The sequence below is a fragment of the Pseudopodoces humilis genome, chromosome 9, assembly GCF_049639895.1.
Source record: "Pseudopodoces humilis isolate 2021_Gansu_Grassland_sample_001 chromosome 9, ASM4963989v1, whole genome shotgun sequence".
Lineage (NCBI taxonomy): Eukaryota > Metazoa > Chordata > Aves > Passeriformes > Paridae > Pseudopodoces > Pseudopodoces humilis.
In genome coordinates this window covers 5,020,417-5,041,703 of record NC_142208.1, presented here as the reverse complement: position 1 = coordinate 5,041,703, position 21,287 = coordinate 5,020,417, and the positions used below count along the sequence as shown (strand labels likewise).

At 45.0% G+C, this 21,287-nt stretch overlaps 1 protein-coding gene across 1 annotated transcript in view; it reads left to right on the top strand.

Annotated features, from left to right (window-relative positions):
* Nucleotides 1-18,293: 18,293 nt before the first annotated feature.
* Nucleotides 18,294-21,287, top strand: part of LOC148183746 (uncharacterized) — a 118,904-nt gene continuing 115,910 nt past the window's right edge. The window contains 1 exon segment of the mRNA XM_088059703.1: nt 18,294-20,093. Coding sequence (XP_087915829.1) covers nt 18,294-20,093 — 1,800 coding nt within the window.

The following is a 21,287-nucleotide window of genomic DNA, read 5'->3' as shown; positions in this document are numbered from 1 at the left end:
AACATTCATCTTAATACTTTTGAAAAGCCAACATCACAATATGCATTTATAACAGCCATTAAAGTTCTTAATTACCAGAAAGCACAGAAGAAGCAGTGAAAGTAGCCGAACTACAGCATTCCAGAGAAACTTTCTAAAGGCATACTCAAAGTCTGTATCAAGCCAATTCCACTGTATCCAAACAAGAAAGTCTCTTAACTCTTGCTTAGTTACTGTAGCATAATTACTTCTTATTAACTTTTTAAATTCATAATAAACATAACTAAGTGTATTTTCTCCTGGCACCTACATTCCTCTACTGCAAAGCAGCAGAAAATCTTTACATTTTAATAGCTGCATTCTGCATTTGTATGCCCATAGGGAAGGGAAGGGAGACTTGCCACCCTGCTGCTATTGTTAACGCTTTAGCGGATACCACAGGACATTTCGGGGATAACCCTGGTGCTTTTCTCTCTTTGATTTTAACTGCTTTAGCACTGAAAGCAGCAATTTACAAGCTGTGCTAAATCCCTTAGTTTCCTTTAATCCATCACTCACGCCATCCCAGAGGATTACTCCCAGCCTCTCCCACTCAAAGGTATTGAAAACACTCCTGGGGGTGTCAAAAAATCCTCTCTCCTGGGCCCATTTTAACAGTCTTTTTAAGACTTCTGGGTCATAGGCAATTGTTCTCTTATAAAGCGTATGCTAGAGGATGTTTAGCATGGCTTGCTCTTCTTTTGACTGAGCCTTCCCCATTCTCTCCAGCCCCAGCAGCTCACCTGTTCTGGTGTACTGTTGCAGCATACTGTATTATCTGGAGTTTTTTCTCCCAAGAAACCTCCTTTCCCACACTCCGTATGGAGTTGTCCTCTCACCCCTCAGCAACACAGTGCCACTCTGGGCCTCCTGCCTTTTCACTCCACAGGACCCCCCTCCAAGTTCAAAGGTTCTGGGTCTGCTTCATATCAGATCATGTCACCAGGTCACCAACATGCAGTAGTTCAGGACCTTTGACCAGCGAAACAATATGATTTTGCAGAAACCATTTATGGTTTACATTATACACTTATTTATACATTCTAAAACTACTGTTCACGCAAACACGCATCTTTTCATTGGTGCCCCTATCCTGTCCATGCTCTCTGCATGCACCCCTCAGGGCAAGGGATTGGTTACAGTCCAGGTGTACAATTGCCCTCTGTTATCTGGCCCTTGTGGTTTTGTTTTCTTGTTTCTCAGCCTCTTCTTTCTTATTTTTAGAATAGCTTATTTCTCAGCAAACTTGAGAAATTCCAGAGGGTCTGATAAGAAACTTTACAGACAGTTTGGCTGATGCACACTATGGCCCAAGCTGTTCAGATGCATTGCTACAGCATTTGATGTAACAACCTTACTGTCTCACCCTTCCATGAGACTGATTTTGCAATAAAACACCTTTTATAACATCTCTCAGTCAACCCCATCTATTCTGTGTCCCAATAACAGAGTTGTTCACAACACCCCTCTGAATAGAAAAGAGATATTTTTCACTAAGCTGCTGTTCCATCACCCAAAGGAGCTGAACTCAGTTTCTGACCTCCCAGAATTTCACAGGTCACCTTGAGCCAAGGCTTGTCTGAGGGTTTAATGACACATTCCTGTGCAGATGGAGCTGTGAATGGATTGATGGTGAGCGCTGGCTGGGAATTTTTAAGAGCTTGTTTGCATGGCAGGAGCAGGGCTGTAAACCTCGGCTCTCCCAGTGACAGACTCCTGGCCTGGTACAGCTGGGACATTTCTGCTCTTGGCCTTCTTCCCTTCCAGACTTATTAACTACACAGTGGTCAGTCAGGTTACTAATTAGGGGCCAGCTGGTTGGGTAGTTTGGGCTAGTGACAGCAAAGGCACCAGAGCTCACCTGAAAGCTCGTTCCCAGGGAGTGAGGGGAGTTGTGTTTTGCCCCATGCCTCCCTCTTCCCCCTGGCTATTTTCCCCTGTGTTGCATTGGCCCTAGGCCCCCTTTACCCTGCCATGAGCCAGTTCAATGACATACCAGAAATTTATTTGTGTTTTTTTTATCCTCTTTTGCCAGATTACTGTTTTCTATCATGTTAGTTCATCCAGGCAAGGTTTTGCTCTGAGACAGAGCCAACAGAAGGCAGCAGCAAGCAGGCAGGAGGAGAGACTGGGAAGGAGAGGGCATCCTTTTTGGCAGCAAAGCTGATACATTCTCATCATATCCTGTGGAGCCATATTCTGCCAATCATCCAATTAAATGGTTCTACTAGGAAAGATGTGGGTGAAAGGCAGAAGAATAACTCCTGGAGCCAGAGCAAAATGAGACAAAATATTGTCCTGAAAGCACTCCAGCTCTGTGCTATGTAAACTTCATGCTTTGGAGCCCTGGCATCATCTTCTTGTTGCACGAATAATGAATTCCTTGCCATTTGGGTAGTCTGTCCCAGATTTGGCTCACCTCACAGTAGCTAACTTAAAGTCAAGCCTCTATTCCCAAGGTTCTTCTATTGGTTTCCTTTAGGGATGGAAAAAAGGGTTAGGTACACCCAGGCAGTGATTTATGCAGCCTGGCTGAAGAGGGGGTTTGTACCTCTGGAGGTGCTGGAGGAGCCAGGCCATTGCCCTTGCCCAGGGAGAGGCTCCTCTCATTTAATGTGCTCTTGCATCCAACTGGGATCACCATCAGCTGGGCTCTCTTGCCTGGAGAGAAACTGCCAAGTATGCTGCTCATCATCCCTAACCCCGGTGAAGGCTGCAGTACCTCTTCTGCTCCCAGGGAGGAAAAGGGCTCCTGCCCCAGGCACTGAGTTGTTCAGAAACTTGTTCAGGAATTTGTCATCTCTCCTGGCAGGGGTAAACAGTCCTCCCACATGGATGAATCACACCTCACGGGAGTGATGATGGGTAAAGTCTGGTGTTATTCCAGGAAGCGTGGGTGTCCTGGGGCACCTGTGTCACTGTCCTAAGGTGATTTTATGATACTTGTATCCCCAGTCATCTGTTCTGTTTATGCTGAATATTAAGTTCTGCATCTTTAAGACTGGTTCTGAGAGCGAAAGGGTGGGGGGGAAAGAAGCATGCAGTTTGTTTTCAGAAACTGCACTTGCTCCCCCGCATTCCTGCTCCTGGACTGTGTTTGCAGCACAGACAGCAAGAGAGAGCTCTCCTTTGCTTTCAATTTTTTTAAAGCTAGCTGAGGCAGAGAAGTTCCCTAGACTGTGGCTTTTCCTTTTCTTGGAATACTGATTGGCCCTGCTCTGGACTGAAAACCCAGAAAAACACCAGAGCTCACGCCTGTAGCCTACTGGGCCCAGGACGCTGCATTCCAGCACCGAAGGGACTGATATGAGACTGAGTGAGCTGAGCTACACACCACGACAAGGACTTTCTGAATTTGCCATCTCTTCAGAAGTGTGAGAGGTTTTATTGTTTAATATTATTCAGTTTTTTTCTGCTTGTGAATACTTTGCATGTTAAATAAACAGGTTTTTTCCACTTTTCTCCAAGCAAATCTTTTCCCAAACCAGTGGAGGTGGGGGGGAGGGGGGGCGGGGGACGACACTACTTTAATCTGCTTTCTGGAAGCACCCCTTTGGACGTTTCTTCCCAAGTTTGCCCTAAACCAGGGCAGTCACAGATTCCAGCTTTACCTAGGTGTCTCAGAAATCTAAGGGGTTGTGCTGATTTTGCACTGGTTGACATTTACTGGGGAGGGACAAAGCCACCCAGAGGTGATCTTTCTTGGAGAGGCTGCTAGGAGCTTCTTCTGTGCCTGGAGAAAAACAGTAGCTGGCTAGCTCTGAGAATTGACAGCCTACTAAACTATTCAGAAGCTGGGTCCGCCTCTGCGAAATTCACATTTGAAAGACAGGCAAGCCCGGGAAGTCTCTCTCTTGCTTCTGGCTTTGAAAAGGTAACTGGATGCTGGTAGGACTGGCCCCACTCTGCCGCAGGCACTGAGCCTGGCAGGGCCAGGCCGGACCTCAGCATTTCCCAGGCAGGGGATGGGAGGCCGCAGGGTGCCAGCTGAGGCAGGGCCAGGCTGTGGCTGCAAACATCTTGCCAACATTAAGCCCTGCCCCTGCCATCAGCCCACACCAAGCCAGGGTCCACTGGGCCCCAGGAGTGGTTCCAGGCTGGGCCAGGCCCTGCTCTGCCACAGCCTGCATGGTTCCAGTGGCTGCCAGGCAGAAGGCAGAAGGCAGAAGGAGGGGAAGACATCAGCCTGCAGCTGAAATTGAAGGAAGCAGGGGCCAGAGACCAGCCATGCAGCTAGGGCAGCGGCCACCATTTTGGCCAGGCCCCCTGAGATCTTGGCACAGCCCCCAGCCTGGCCAGAAATCCATCACCTTGACTGCTTTGGCCACTGCCTGACAGAAACTATCACGACCATCTGCAGGCCTGGGCAATATAGTGACCTTTTCACTACACAGATGAAACTTGAAAAATTTTGATCCTCTTGCAAGTGAGAGAAAAGGACAGAGTGAAGACACATAGAGGACAACATGAAGACCCAAGGTCAGTGAAGAAGAAGTCAAGTCCCGGATGGAAGGAGAATGAGGAGCTGCCTTAGTATTGGGCTGAAAAGTCTTTTGGTAAGGCCATGAAGATGGACTATGATAGGGACTAGAATATCCTCTTTAATTCATGAGAGAGTACGGGGGGATGGACTGCTCAAACTGTAGATGTGAGCAGAGGCATCCATAATGAAGTAAAGCAGATGCTGAAGTAGCTGTGATCCCATGAGAAGCTTTAACAGAGAGAAGTTGAGAGTGATGAAGACCCTTTCCCCCAGGGAGAAAAGAAGACCCTGTTCCCAGATATGAAGATGATCACAAAGATAGATGAAGAGAACCTTTGTTTTTGAGCCTTAAAATAATACCCCATAAATTGACATGGCCCATTAACTCAGCTGTGGGAAGGCTGTGAAAATGGGAGGAACTTCATGATTGCAGATTTTCCAGGAAGCTGCTATTTGTGGAAATTAAAAAGCCATGAGAGAACTGTTTCTTGTGGAGAAGTCTCCATGGCATGGTGAGAGAAAATTTCTCTTCTTACAAGAACTGGTGAAAGACTACTGTAGAGGTGGTAACATTGAAAATCCCCAATTTTGTCTCTAGGTTGTCAGTTAGGAAAGAAAAGAAGTTGGGCAATGAAAAGTGTTCTGAAGGTTTTATTCTGATTCTTATTATTCTTTTAGTTCTGTTAATAAAGTTTTCTTTATACCTTTTAAGTACTGAGCCTGCTTTGTCCTCCTCCTAATTCATATCTCACAGCAGGAAATGAGTAAATAATTCTAGTAGGCACACTGGTGATTTTAGCCAGCACTAAACCCATTACAAGGGCACAGACCACACACGTGCTGGGAAAGCATCTGTGGCCATCCTGAGGCAGCTTCAGTCTGATGGAATGAATCCTCTTTGTGTGTTTTCATCATGGGGCAGGGAGGATGTTCTCCATACTCTGGGCAGGGATTTTTTTCACAGTGTTGGTCTTGTCTGTTCTGGGGCACTCCTGTCCCACTCATTTCCTGATGTGTCCCCAAAAGGGAGGATGCTGTGGGGTTAGAGATGTCCTGCTGGGAGGAGCAGGGAGCTGGCCATGCCCCAGCACAGAACATTACCTCTCCTTAGGGTCTGGTGGTGTCCTTGGAAAGCACAAGTGGTGAAGCTTGGGGCAGGGCTGAATGGGTAATATTGGTCAGCTGTTGCTAAAGGACACAAAATTATTCACATGACCACTCTCAATGTCAGAACAAAGATCCATCACTTTATTCTCTGACTCCAGTATTTATAAATTCTCAACAATGACCAGGAATTGGATAATTAACTTACCACCTTCCCAAGCACACTGGTCATGTGAAACATCCATCGAAAGACATTTCTTAGAAGGAATATGATAAATAACTTATGTTTACAGGACTTTCATGGGAAAGTAACTACAACTATGAAAGCATTATCAGAAGGCTTTAGTTTTCAGGGCGACAGTCAGCAAAAGATTAAAGTTTGGGTTGTAAGTTTTATTTCCATGCCACTTAAAATTGCAAATGTACTTTTCTGTAACGATTGTTTTAAGATAGCCCCACTGCTCCAGGGATCTCCTAATTATCTGAGTATATTTTATCCAAATGCATCCCCAGGATAGCTGATGCAAGGGCTCACAACAAAACAGGTAATGAGAACGTAAATGGAGATGTGAAATATTCACATGAGAAATCCATATGCAATTGAGTTCTTAACAGTATACAGGTTGTTATTTATTCTCGCATGTGAACAATGACCTGATCTACTACAGGATAAAGTTTGAAATTATAATCTGTTACCAGAATGCTCTAAAAGCTTATGGTTGGTAGCATACACATAACTTACTATGAGGGGAAGGTATTGCCAAATGGAAATGGGAAATAAAAATGGGCAGGGGGGCAGGGCAGGAAAAGTGGATGAAATCAGGAACTTGAAAGCAAAGCAAACCAAGCCTTTGGTTACAAGACAGTACATTTCTGATATACCCCTCAGGGAACCATTCTTTTGGGCCATGATTTGGATACCAGACAAGTTAGTTCTAACTTTTCTTTTGGCAGTGGATATGATGATAAAAGATTTTAGGGTTTGAAGTAGATTTAAAATTTAATAGCGTAGAAGATTCAGAACACAACAAATAGTAAATAATTCTAATTGGTATGAGGCTTGAAAATTATTCAGAAAGCAATTATTTCCCCAAAAACAAGAGTGAACTTGGCAAGGCTTGTTATAGGAAAACAGAAAATTTACCAAGAGGCATTAGTACAGTCGGTGTGAGTAAATAATTCTATTTGCATTTTGCATATATAATATTCTTGACTGAACTATCAGAGCTTGAGATATTTGGGGCTTTCATATGTGTATTTGCATGTGTCATTCTGTTGTAGCAGATAAACAAGCCTGGAGTTCTTTGCATGTACAATAATGTTATTATCAGTTCTGTGGTAAGACCAAATGAAAACACTTTCTTTCTTTCCTCTTGATGCAGCTTGACAGCCAAAACATCCTTGGGTTTAGCAAACCTGAAAATAGTTTTCTGCAATTTTGTACAAAGAAAAGAAGTGATGAAGGTTGAAGGATGAAATGAGCTTTCTGGTGCAAGGGGTTAGCAAAACCCCCAGGTCCAGCTGTGGAGTAGAGGAGAAATGAGGAATTGATTTATTGAGTGTTGGTAACTGATGCTCAAATTTACAGAAACGCAGAATGAATTAGGTTGGAAAATACCTTTAAAATCATCTAGTCCAACTGATGACCTAACACCTCCTCATCAACTAAACCATGGCATTGAGTGCCACATCCAGTCTTTTTTTAAAGATGTCCAAGGATGGCAACTCCACCCCCCTCCCTGGGCAGATGATTCCAGTGTCCAATCACTCTTTCAGTTTCAGACTCTTTTCTCTTGATGTCTAACCTAAACTTCCCTTGGCATAGCTTACAACTGTGTGCTCTTGTTCTGTCAGTTGTTGCCTGGGAGAAGAGACTGGCTCCCACCTGGCTACAAACACCTTTCAAGAAGCTGTACAGAGTGATAAGGTCACCCCTTAGAAGAGTGTCTCCTTTCCAGGCTAAACAACCTCAGCTCCCTCAGTTGTTCTTCACAGGGCTTGTGTTCCAAGCCCCTCACCAGCCTCGTTGCCCTCCTCTGGATACATTTGAGCATCTCAACATCTTTCCCAAATTGAGGGGCCCATAACTGAACAGAGCACTTAAGGTGTGGTCTCACCAGTGCCAAGTACAGGGGAAGAATGACCTCCCTTCTCCTGTGGGCCACATTATTCCCAATCCAGACCAGGTGCCATTGGCTTTTTTGGCCACCTGGGCACACTGCTGGCTCATGTTTAGTTGGTTGTTGACCTGTACCCCAGGTCCCTTTCTGCCTGGCCACTGTCCAGCCACTCTGTCCCCAGCCTGTAGCGCTGGAGGGGGTTGTTGTGGCCAAAGTGCAGGAGCTGGCACTAGGACTTGTTAAACTGTGTGTTGTTTGACTCAGCTCATCTATCCAGCTTGTCCAGGTCCCTTTGCAGAGCCCTCCTACCCTCCAGCAGATTTGACACACACTCCCAGCTTGGTGTCATCTGCAAATTTACTGGTGGAGGACTCAATCCCCTCATCCAGATCATCAGTGAAGATATTAAAGAGGACTGGCCCCAGCACAGACCCCTGAGGGACACCACTGGTGACTGGCTGCCAGCTGGATGCAGCACCATTCACCAGCACTCTCTGGGCCTGGCCATCCAGCCAGTTCTTAACCCAGGAAAGAGTGCTCCTGTCCAAGCTGTGAGCTGCCAGCTTTTCCAGAGAATGCTGTGGGAGACAGTGCCAAAGTGCTGAAGTCTAAATAATCAACATCCACAGCCTTTCCTGCATTCACCAGCTGGGTCACTTGGTCATAAAAGGAGACCAGGTTGGTCAAACATGACCTACCCTTCCTAAACTCATGCTGGCTGGGTCTGATACCCTGGCCATCCTCTAGGTGCTGTGTGATGGCACTCAAGATGATTTGCTCTATAACCTTTCCAGGTACTGAGGTCAGACTGACTGCCCTGTAGTTTCCCAGATCCTCCTTCCAGCACTTCTTGTGGATGGGTGGTCACACTGGCCAGCTTCCAGTCTTCTGGAACCTCACCAGTGAGCCAGGACTGTTGGTAAATGATGGAGAGTGTCTTTGCAAGCTCATCTGCCAGTTCCCACATCACCCTAGGATGGATCCCATCTGCTCCCAATAGATTCATGAGCATCTAAGTGCCTCAGTAGTTCTCTGACTGCTTCCTCCTGGATAACAGGGTGGCTATTCTGCTCCCTGACACTATGTACCAGCCCAGGAGGACTGTTGTCCTGAGGACAACCTATGTTCCTGTTGAAAACTGAGGCAAAGAAGGTATTCAGTACCTCTGCATTTTCCTCATCTTTAATTACTGAATTATCTCCCACATCTAATAGAGGATGGAGGTTGTCCATACCCTTCCTTTTGCCGTTATGTATTTATAAAAATATTTTTTCTTTTCCTTCACAGAAGTTGCCAGTTTGAGTTCTAAATGGGCTTTTGCCTCTCTAATTTTTTTTTCTATATGCCCTAGCAACCCCCTTAACCATTTCCTGAGATACTTGACCCTCCTTCGGAAGGTGACACACCCTCTTTTTTTCCTTAGTTCCTTCAAGAGCTCTTTGCCCATCCAGGCTGGTCATTTTCCTCGCTGACTCATCTTTTGGCACATAGGGACAGTCTGTTCCTGTGCCTTCAAGATCTCTGTTTTGAAGCACGCTCATCCTTCCTGGACTTCTTTTTTCTTAGGGATTGCTTCCCAAGGAACTCTCTGAATAAGTCTCTTGAATAGACCAAAGTCTGCCCTCCAGAAGTCCAGTGTGAAAATGCTCCTTATTTCACCAAATATCGAGAACTCTATATAATTTCATGATCACTATGCCCCAAATGCCCTCCAGCCACCACATCTCCCACCAGCCCACGTGTATTTGCAAACAGCAGGTCAAGTGTAGTCCTTCCCCTGATAGGCTCATTTAACAGCAGTGAGACGAAATTTTCCTGCACACACACTAAGAACTTCCTAGACTGCCTCTTCTCTGCTGTGTTGAGCAGATGTCTGGTAAGTTAAAGTTACCTACAAGAACAAGGGGTGGTGATCTCGAAACATCCTCCAGCTGCTTGTAGAATAAGTTCTCCACCTCCTCTTCCTGGCTGGGTGGTCAATAACAGACTCCCACCAGGATGTCAGCCTTATTAGTCTTCCTCCTTATTCTTACCCATAGGCTTTCAACTTTATTGTCATTAGTTTCAATTTCCAAGGTATCAAGATCCTCCTTAATATAAAGAGCTACCTCTCCACCTCTTCTCCCTCTCTTGTCTTTTCTGAAGAGCTTGTAACCATCCATTGCAGCACTCCAGTTATGCAAGTAATCCCACCATGTTTCCATGGTGGTGACTACATCATAGCTCTCTTGCTGTACTGTGGCTTCTAGCTCCTCTTGTTTGTTACCCATGTTGCCTGCATTAGTGTATATGGATGCTAAACATGAGCAAAAGCAGGGACAACAGCATCTGTGAAAAAGCAGGCTGCATAACTTTCTCAGTCTCACCTGAGAGAGTGGCCTGGGAAATCATAAGGAGGAATTAAAACAATCCTCAGAGACAGAAGACAGCCTTGCAGGTGTCGTTTGTCAGTTTCTTGTTTTCTTGCAAGAGAAGTTCGAGGGGTGGTGTACCCCACTGACCAGTGATGGTGATGTGTTAATTTACTAACCAATAAGAGTTTTACCTTTCTGTACTTTTGCGTATAGGTCTATAAAAGAAGATCTGAGGTAATAAACCTTAGGAGCTCTCCTGTTCAACTCACAAGAGAGTCTGTGTTGTTCTTCTTGCTGTTCCCAATAGAGTGACAAGTGTACATACACTTCATCTGAGCTGCTGATTTTAACCCTGACTCTGGCTTACCACCCTTGGGCTTGTTTCTGGAGAGCCTAGTTGCATCCCCTTCCCTTTCCTAACCTAGTTTAAAGCCCTCTCAATGAGTCCCACGAATTCATGGAATAGAATCCTTTTGCCCTTAACAGAGAGCCCATCTGAGTCCAGCAGGCCAGGTACCATGAAAGTTGCCATGTGATCAAAGAACTCAAAATTCTGCCCATGACATCAGCCTTTAAGCCGCTTGTTGATAATGTGAGCTCTCCTGTTCCTTTCAACATTTGTCTCTGTCACTGAAAGGACTGAGCAGAACACCACCTGTGCTCCTTGACCCAGAGCCCTAAAGTGTCTTTTAATTATCTTGGTGCTCTTTTCAATCTCATCAGTACCAACCTGGAGTATTAGCAGTGGGTAATAATCAGAGGGCTGAATCAGCCCTGTGTGTCTCTCAGTAATATCCCATACCTAGGCCCCAGGAAGGCAACAGATCTCCCTGTGGGATGGGTCTGGTTGACATCTGGGGCCCTCTGTTCTCCTCAGAAGGGAGCCACCTACTATGACTACCCTTCTTTTCTTTTTGATGTTAGAGGCAGTGACATGTCTGATAGATGAAGTGTAATTGCAAGGCTCTCCAGGCAGATTATTTTCTTTGATGTCATTGAGCTGACCCTCTAGATCCAGGACTCATTTCCACTCCCCTTCATCAACCAGGTCTCCTCCATCTGCCTGATGGTAGGAGGCATGGAAGTGCTCTGAAGCCTGATGGGCTTCTCTCAGGGATGGAAGAGTGAAACTCCAGCAGTCTATTTCCCTTTTGCTTTCTCTAATACTCCTTAGTTTTTCTACTTCCTCCTTAAGCTCAGCCACCAGACAAGAGGAGATCGTTCACCTGTTGTCACCACACACAGGCATCTTTTGCACCATACTCTGGTACTACTGTGAGGCTCAAACAATCCTTGCAGGAAGGGATCTGGACAGATGCATCCCTCTTTGGCTTGGTACACTTTTACTAGCTATAGCTTTTAATTGTTAAGAGGCCACTGAGGGGGGAAAAAAGACCAAAAAAAACCCAATAAAAAAAAAGAAAAAAGAAACCACCAACCAAAATCAAGCTAAATAAAATAAAAACACCGGTAGCAGAAGGATGCCTGCAACCCTGCCTGCGCAAACTACTGTACCATGCTCCTGTTTGCCCACTCCAGGTTGCTGCACTCCCATTTATTAATCACACCTCTGATGGACAGACAAAGCCCTGCCCCGTGCCTGAATAGCTAGCGAGAACAAGGGAAGCACATGCTCAGATTCCTGAGAACAAGTGAAGCACCTGCTCCAGCAGAAAGAATCATCTCCATATGCTTGCTAAGTGCTGTGCTGCTGCAGAGTCCTTTAAGGATTCAGCTGAAATTTCCTTGCAGCACAGTGCAGTAATCGTGATCTAAAAAAGCAGCCAGAAATTCCAGTGCTCAGTGTTGGACCATTAATAGCTATGATGGAGATCAGGATCTTTAGGATTCAGTCTGGGTGCAGATACCTCTGACAACACTCTGCCAGCTTATAAAAAGTCCCCACACAAGAAGCCAGGTATTTGGAAGAACATTAACAGATAAAACACCTTTTTTCAGCACCTGTGAGATATTAGCAAGGATGCCAACATCTTTGCTAATCCTCCTGCCCCTATTTTTGGCTCTACAACCTTTTTCTCAGCCCCCCTTACTTTTCCTGGGCTTAGATAGAGATCTATGGAAGAAATCTATTTGTCTGCAGTGCACAGTGAAGGGAATAACGTTTAGCTTAGGTTGTTGTTGTTGTTGGGTTTTTTGGTTTGGTTTTTTTTTTGGTTTGGTTTGGTTTGGTTTGGTTTGGTTTGGTTTGGTTTGGTTTGGTTTGAGCCCATGATGAAAATTCTGGAAATGTAAAGATCAGGTTGGATGATCAAGTTTGCAATCTTAAGCACTGAGAAGAGATCTTGAAAACAGGGAGAAGTAGATGGAGCCAAGGAACAACATCACTTATATTGGTGATGAAGAGAGACACAGGCAACTGACTTGGTGATCACAATATGATTTTACTGTGGGCCACATAAGCTTATATACCATTCTAGGAAAGCTACTAATTTTTTACTTCAATGATTGGTTTAAACATCATACAAACATGCAAACATACATTTTTGCAACATCTCTTCTACTTGATTCAATCTTCTTGCAATCTTCAAAGGTCTGTTCCTGCCAAGGAGTCCTGGCTGTCAGATCTCTTATGCTAATAAAGTCCAAGGTACTTTCTGATTTCCTTATATCTCCCCCCTCTTTTTCTGCCAATAATATTCACTTAATGGCTTTATTAATTAATCTCTGGATACACTGAAGTAGACAAGGTATCAAAATTAATACAATTATTATCAAAATCAACACATGCATACCTATCCTAAAAAATCTTTTAGCCAGGGTGTTAAAACCCAGCCACTAAACAGGTTATCTAGCTAAGATTTAGATTCTATTCTTAATTTAAACACACTATTTTTTAGTTGCTGTATGCTTTTATGGATAGATCCTGAGTTACTAAACAGGTTGGAAATGGATTTTCTGGGGAGGCAGTAGCTAAGCATAGGGTATTGTGTTTTGTTATATTAGCTAGAGTTATCTAAATATTTGTTTGGGGTTGGTTAACAGGCTAAGCTGTGTTAGTAAAAGCAAGCAGTGTTCATAAGTATAAGCATAGTATTCAATTTAATTCCACGCTTTTTTCTTAACTATGTTGTGGCAAAAACTTCTATTTGGATTTTAGTTTCCAAGCATATGTTTTAGCACATTCCCTTTTTGTCTTTCTCCAAGCTAGTTCAGGGGCCGGCCAAATATAATAATAAATGTTTTGTTTGCACTCTACTTTGTAAATATGGTTATTTTCATATTCTTTCAACTCTTCTCTCATAAGAGTAGAGAGGCAAGGGCTCTTCCTTGTGGCCTACTACAATTAAAATTTCAATGGCTTTATACCTTATTTGTAACTTCTCATCATAACATGATCTACATCATGCTTTCCCCAAAAGGGCTCCACGATACCACTGATTTCCACACTTTTTACACTGACATAAAACCCAAAGGTTCACAGTTTCTTTTACAGGTGGAACAAAAGATGTTAGTTATGAACTGTAGTCTCTTCTTCCTCCCCTCACTTCTTTTGGGGGCTCAGTTAGTGTCCTGGCTTCTCTCAGCTGCTGGGAGAGGTTCCTGGAACAGTTTCACATTTTGGGCAGGGAGGCAGGTGGACTTTTGTCTGTAGAGACACAAGTAAAGCTCCTCCTCCACAAAACCACGGGAACTGACAGTACCGAAAAAGGGTTAATTATAGTAATTCAGCTCTCAGGTTCTGTAATTTGCACTAAGTGTTGGCTCTGTAGGCTTTGGCTATTCCCACCCAAGCCTGAGAGCATCTGAGGCAATGGGTAATTACTGGGCCATTGGCTTTTTGAGATGACAGTCACATTTGTAGTAGTATCAATGAGTCCTGTCAGAGTCACTTTGCAATGGCATGTGGGATGCTGAGATTTAACATGCTGTGTCAACAAAATCTGGGGGACCCTGTAGAACTGAACCCACCTCCCCTCTGTTTAGCTGTCAGGGATGAAGATAGGGGTGCTGCCAGGAAAACTATGAGTTGGGCTATATTGCTTCCAGCTGGGACCACACAGGGCAGCTGGGGAGTCCAAGCCATGACTTTTATTTCTCTGACTGAGTCAGAGTCAATAACTCCTGGCAACATAAATAATCCCGTTATCAAGGTAGAAGAACTTGTGTGGTAACCAGGTTTCAAGGGTCTAGAAATTCCTGTAGGGAGACAAAATACTGAGCAATCAGTTAATGTTACTGTGTTATTGGTTGATATGTCCAGTCCAGCACTGCCTGGGGTGGCTGCACCTAGGTCGTAGGTCGGCAATGGTCCGATGTGGGGAGGCTGGGCTGGTTGAAAGCTGACAGCTGCTCCTGGTTGCTGCGTCTGCTGCTATGTCAACTGTGGGATTTGTGTGTGCACGTGTCGCCTGCACTTCGAGTTTCCCTATAACGGCTGGCCATTCTGGTGGAACTTGGAGCAACACAGATTAGCCTTAATTACTGAGTGCCCTAAGGGTTCCCATTGTGGCTTTCCCCTCCTCGGGCTAAGTCGAACAGGGGCCACAAAGATTTCTGCTGCAGAATCAAAATCTCTGTCCTTAAGGGCTTTCTCTTTTATCTGTAACCAATTGTTATGTGTATCTGAGGGGAATATGTCTGGATTCTTTTTGGAGCCGGAGTTGAAAGGGTCCAGTTCCCCTTCACTGCCAGAGTCAGTGTTCACTGCATAAACGTCCGGTTCCAACCAGGGGCTCTGGGATCGCTGGCGGTATAGTGGTGGGGCTGGAGGGGGCCACCCGTCTCTATCCCTGGTGCTTGTTGGGGAGGGCATGTGGATGGGGGATGGGGGGGGAACGGGACCTGGGCACGTTTCTGTCTGGCACGGTTGCCGGGGCTGCCTCAGAGGTAGCCTCGAGAGCAGCCTAACCGTCCCCCTCCCTTTTAATCGTGTCCATGACCACCCTCCAAGCAGGGAGCATCTGCAGCTCTGGCTCATGTCTAGGGAGGGTGGCCAGGCCATAGAGCTCAACGCTGACCTTGTCCCAGAAGCAGAGGGTAAAAGCAGAAAAGGGAGTGGTATCGGGAAACACGAGTGACAGCCATGGTAAAAGTGACTTAAGGTTGTGCATTAGGATGGGGGAGCCATGCTTGCACAGAAGAGTGAGCATGGTTTCATTAGAGTCTCTCTCTTTGGGCACATTCCGTCCCATAGTTTCATCCCCCTGGCTCACCTGTAGTGTCGCAGCTGATCAGGTGATTGTGGGCCCAGATGCAGTTCTTTCACCTCCATGATCAGTTCCAGGGGCACGCCGACTGCCACCAGTTAGGCTGGTCCTTTTCCTCACATGGAGACACCAATTATCGGCAATGAAGAGAGACAGAGACAATTGAGTGGTGATCAGAATCTGAATTTACTGTGGGCTACATAAGCTTATATTCCATTCTAGGAAATCTAGTAATTTTTTTTCTACAACGATTGGGTTAAACACCATACAAATATACATTTTTGCGGCATCTCTTCTACTTGATTCAATCTTCTTTCAGTCTTCAAAGCTCTGTTTGTTCCTGCCAAGGCATCCTGGCTATCAGATCTCATATGCTAGTCAAGTCCAAGATACTTTCTGATTTCACTATACACTCACATTAAGCTGATATTGATTTCACTGAAATGAACACCAAGTTTCATTGATTTGAGAGGTAAATATGACTGAAACATCTTCATTTGTTCCCTAACCTGTTCCCTTGTTTTTCCTTGAAACAGGTTTCCATCTTTTCCCTTGTCCCTTCCTAGAGAATAATATCTTACTTCCGCTGCTCTGAATTTGTGCTGTTTCTGCAAAGCCAGCTTTGTTTTCCACCTTGCTGTTGTAAACATCAGAGACAGGAAAAATGGCTGTGACTTTATAAATCAATAAACCCTATGCCCAAACAGCTATTAACAAACTAAAAAGGTGCTTGGAAATACAAACAACCTGCTATAAAGTAATAAGAAAAGGCTCTGCAGCACAGTCATGTTCTTGGCTCCTCTTACAGAGAAAATATTTTTTTTAAAAGGTGAAATTGCACTTTGAGGAAGTGACAATTTTTGATTTTTTTAGAGAAAAATTGTTACCTAATTTTTAATGCTGTCTAAGATATTTTATTGAACTGATCCTTTATTACTTTAATGTAAATGCCAGTTTACAAGGGTACACAAGCTTTGCAAGTAGTAGAGAATTGAGAATTTGGAAGGAAGGAGAAAAATAGACAATATGGGCCAATAGTGAAACAATTGCTTTCAAATTATAAGAGTGGGTATACTTCTGTGTTAAAGGGATGAAAATTCAAACATTTCAGACCTTGAAGTGCAACTGTGTGATTGCAGCATGTTCATCTGGGCAAGTACAGGCTCTAGGTCAAGAAAGAGGGCTTTTTCTATGGATCTTACATGTAATTTACATAAAAACATTTAGAAATGTACAAAATTCTGAAATAGTTTTCAGGATTTTATAATGCTTAAGGTTCTGCATGCTGCACACAGAAGACTGCCCAAGATGGCAAATGAATGAGGATTGTATGGTAACATAAATGGAAGGAGGAAGAGACAAATGGCTACAAAGCCTGTCCAGTCAAGTTCTTGCCTTTTGAAACACTAAATCATTTTGTTTCCCACTGAAAACAACTTCACACTGGATTTAAGCAATCATGAAATGTGAAGACAGAGAACCCCCACTGACTTTCTCCCTGTGGATCAGAGGTAACTCTGATTCTTGCGCATCTGAAATTGCCAGTTTGGGCAGCTAAGGAGAAAACCCAAGTGGAATTTAGACCTACATTAAGATAACTTAGAGATTTCACAGTGACCTAATTCTGAAATTGCTTATCAGTTAATTTCACCCTGAGAAAAAGACAAATGGCCCAGTGAGAAAGGAGTGGTTCATAGCAAAGCTCCTGTCAGCAGCAGATTACCAACAGAAGAATGAGTTTGGTTTCATTGGCTCTTTCAGATTGAAAGACAAGTTTTGAGTAGAACCACTTGAATGTGAGGTAAAAATCCCTGCCACTGAGAGAAATCAAACAGTGAGTTTGGAAATAGCCCAAGGTGGGCTCGCCCAGTGGGGTGCCGGAGAAGCTCTGTCCATCAGGAAATAGGGAATAGGTGTGTTTTTAATGGCTAAACAGCTGTCTATTCAAGGCTTTTGAAAAACAGCTTTTTGAAAACCTGTGATTGTTTGGGAAGAAAAATGGTGACAAATATAACATCCCACTTTCAAATTTTATGTCAGATTTCCTTCATGGTTTTCCTCATAAGAACTCCCGCAATTACCAAATGCTGTCTTTCAGCACTGTAGTCATCCTTAATGTGAAAGCCCCACAACAATTTTCTTTTAATATTTTCAGAAATGTTTTCTTTGTGTGTGGGGAAAAAAATCTGCTTTGCTGTATTGTTCCAGAGAGCATCCAGTGTGTTCCTGTGTTTACCATGTGCGTTTTTCTGGTATAATTATTGTGATGATGCAGAGCTCTGTGTGTTCTTGTGTCCTGGGTTGATGATGTTAAATTGTATCCCCATTCATCCACCTAATCCAGACACAGGTTTTGTATTTTTAAAATTCCATCTGAGAGTAAAAGTGAGTGGAAAAGAAGCACCGAGTCTGTGATCAGAGACTGTAGCTGCTCCCCCCCGCATCGGGAGTTTTGACTACAGCACAGACAGACAAGACACAGATCGCCTTGGCTTTCCAACTAGCTGGAGCAGAAAGGTCTTCCTGGACTGTTTTCTTTCCCTTTTTCTGAAACAAATCGAACCTGCTCTGGACTGGGGACTCGGGGGAGCACCGGGAGCTTGCACCCGTGGACTACCGGGAGCCCAGCCTGGGCAGCGGCATTTTCCAGCGCCAGAGGGACTGATAACAGAGTGAACACCTACAGGAAAGAGACCCTCTGAAGTTTGTCATCTCTTCTGAAGGGCGAGAGGTTTTGTAATTTGATATTGTTCATTTTTGTGCTGGGTAGTGCTGTGCCTGTGAAATAAACAGGTTTTTTCCACTTCTCTCAGAGAAATCTCTTCCCAAACCAGTTGGGGGGTGGGAGAAAGGGGCCACGTGGGTTTGCTTCCCTGGGGGAGCCCCCATTAGAGGTTTTCTCCCAAATTTGCCCTAAACCAGGACAAATACATTCATTGGAGCCCAGCGCGTGGCACGAGAGAGTGGAAAAACCCTGTACTGATTGTACTGAAGTGGCAATTACTTTGTATTTGGATAAGATAAAGCAGTCCCTAGCCATCCAGCCATGCTGCTTGAATTAATAGTGTCTTTTGGGGTGCAGGCCTTCATGTGTTTCTGGTCGCTAGGCTTTTTTGAGGTTTTAATACCTTTATGGTCCCTTGGTTTATTTTCTTATCCACAACTAGCCCCGGTGTTGTCCCTAACACTTAGCTTTTACAGTAGAGGGGCACGGATTAGAATAGCTATTGGGCTGGGCCTAGTGATTATGATTTCCAAGAAGTTTATTCAGGTGCTGGAGTCTGTTCCAAATTTAAAGGATTCATGGGTATGGTTATGCACCCAGTTTGTTAGAGGAGGAGCAGGGAATGAGGCTTTTCAACATTTCCTTTCCTTCTTCTCCTCTGAATCGGTTGCATCACTATTGGCGAGTGTTCAGTTTCCCCTGAATGTTAAAGAGACCATCTTTCTGGCATTTAATCTGGTAAGTTTCCTCCATACAGTCTTCAGCCTCTCTAGAATGAGGGCTGAGATTTCTAGAGGGACTGATGAGACCCCTGAACCAAGCATGGAAAATCCTGAGTGGGGTGGAGAATGGGAGGATATAGGCCAAATCCTGAAGGAATTTTCTGACCCTGTAGATTGGGACTTTCCACATGAATAAATTCTGAATCCACCTGAGGTGGGGAAATACCTGAAAGAGAAGTGTCAGGATAATTCCAAAGAAAAAAAGATCATTGCAGTAAGCTGGGCCCTGGCATATGCTTATCGCACATTGCTGGATACTGTAGGGCAGCAGACAGGAGAAAAGGGACAGGGAGATAAATCAACAGTTACCCCAATTACTCAGGCTGCAGCCAGCCTCCCAGTTACAAAGCTGGTAGCTAAACCAGACAGCAAGCCTCAACCAATGGCTGTTGCTACTAGCACAAGAAGTGGAAAGTGCACAGACAAAACCGATCGACCAGTGGATGATGATGATGATGCAGGAGAAGGACCCTCAATGCCTCCTGACACAAAACCAAGAGTCAAAGCAACTGGCACAAGATCAGAGGTTAATATTGAGTCCTTTTCCCTGAAAGATCTTCGTGGCCTGAGGAAGGACTACACTCGACGACCTGATGAATCTATAATTAGTTGGTTAGTCCGTCTGTGGGACGCCGCAGGTGAAGCTACAGTTCTAGATGGCACTGAAGCAAGGCATCTGAGATCCCTGTCACATGATCCAGTTATCGACCAGGGGATGATGAGGGGGGCTAACCCTCGCAGTCTCTGGGCACGGGTCCTTGAAAGTGTAGCCCAAAGATATCTGTGTGTAGATGACCTCTACATGCAGCAAATACAGTGGAAAACCATCGAACAAGGGATCCAACACCTGAGAGAAATGGCAGTGGCAAAGATTGTTTTTTCAGATGACATACCAACTAAGAATCCAGACTTGGTGCCATGTACATCCGTGATGTGGCGAAAATTGGTATGACTCGGGCCACAAGAATATGCATCTGCGTTAGCAATGATGAAACGGGATGAAAGGGAGGAGACCGTGCTGGATATGGCGAAGAAGCTTCGAGCATATGCAGATGCCGTGCATGGCCCCACACATGCAAGAATTGCAGCTGTGGAAACACGTCTGCAGAAATTAGAAGATAAGATAGAGGAGAATCACAAGAAACTTAGAGATGAGATTAAAGAGGACCTTCTCCAAATCTCAGCAGTACAGATCAGAGGTCCTGGCACTCAACGCAGGCGTTCCCCCGATCAGGAGAGAAGGTATACGCCACGAGCTGAGCTGTGGTTCTTCCTGCGTGATTGCGGAGAAAACATGAGGAGATGGGATGGGAAATCTACTGCAGCTCTGGCACAACGGGTGCGTGAATTGAAGGAGGAGAAGAGTCACAAAGGAAGTTCCACCAAAAGGGAAGCAGCTCCAGTTGCACGTAGCCAAACTGCCAGGTATGATGATGATGACATGTCCGATCCCCTTGAAGGAACATCCAAGACATATATCAAAGGAAAGAAGGATAACCAGGCTTAGAGGGGCCCTGCCTCTAGCCAGGTAGAGGCTAGGGAAAATCGTGTTTTTTGGACTGTGTGGATTCGTTGGCCTGGCACATCAGAACCACAAAGATATGAGGCCTTGGTTGACACTGGTGCACAGTGCACGCTAATCCCATCAAGACATGTAGGGGCAGAATCTGTTCCTATTGCTGGCGTGACAGGGGGATCACAGGATTTTACCTTGGTGGAAGCAGACGTGAGCCTGACTGGAAATGAATGGAAGAAGCACCCTATTGTGACAGGCCCAGAGGCCCCATGCATTTTGGGCATAGATTACCTCCAAAGTCGGTATTTCAAAGACCCAAAAGGATTCAGGTGGGCATTTGGAATAGCAGCTGTGGAGACAGAGGGCATCCAGCAACTGAACACCTTGCCTGGACTGTCCGAGAATCCATCTACAGTAGGACTTCTGAAGGTGAAAGAACAGCAAGTACCAATTGCCACCTCAATGGTACACCGCCGACAGTATAGAACAACCTGAGATGCTGTGATCCCCATCCACAAGATGATCAGAGAGCTGGAGAGCCAAGGGGTGGTCAGCAAAACCCACTCACCCTTCAACAGCCCCATCTGGCCTGTGCGTAAATCTGAAGGAGAATGGAGATTGACTGTGGACTATCGTGCATTGAATGAAGTGACTCCACCGCTGAGTGCTGCTGTGCCGGACATGCTGGAACTCCAGTACGAGCTGGAGTCCAAGGCAGCGAAGTGGTATGCCACTATTGACATTGCCAATGCATTTTTCTCCATTCCTCTGGCAGCAGAATGCAGGCCTCAGTTTGCCTTCACGTGGAGGGGAGTGCAGTACACCTGGAACCGACTGCCCCAGGGGTGGAAGCACAGCCCCACCATCTGCCATGGACTGATCCAGGCTGCCCTGGAAAAGGGTGAGGCTCCAGAACATCTACAGTACATAGATGACATCATTGTGTGGGGGAACACAGCAGCAGAAGTGTTTGAGAAAGGAGAGAAAATCATCCAGATCCTCCTGGAAGCTGGTTTT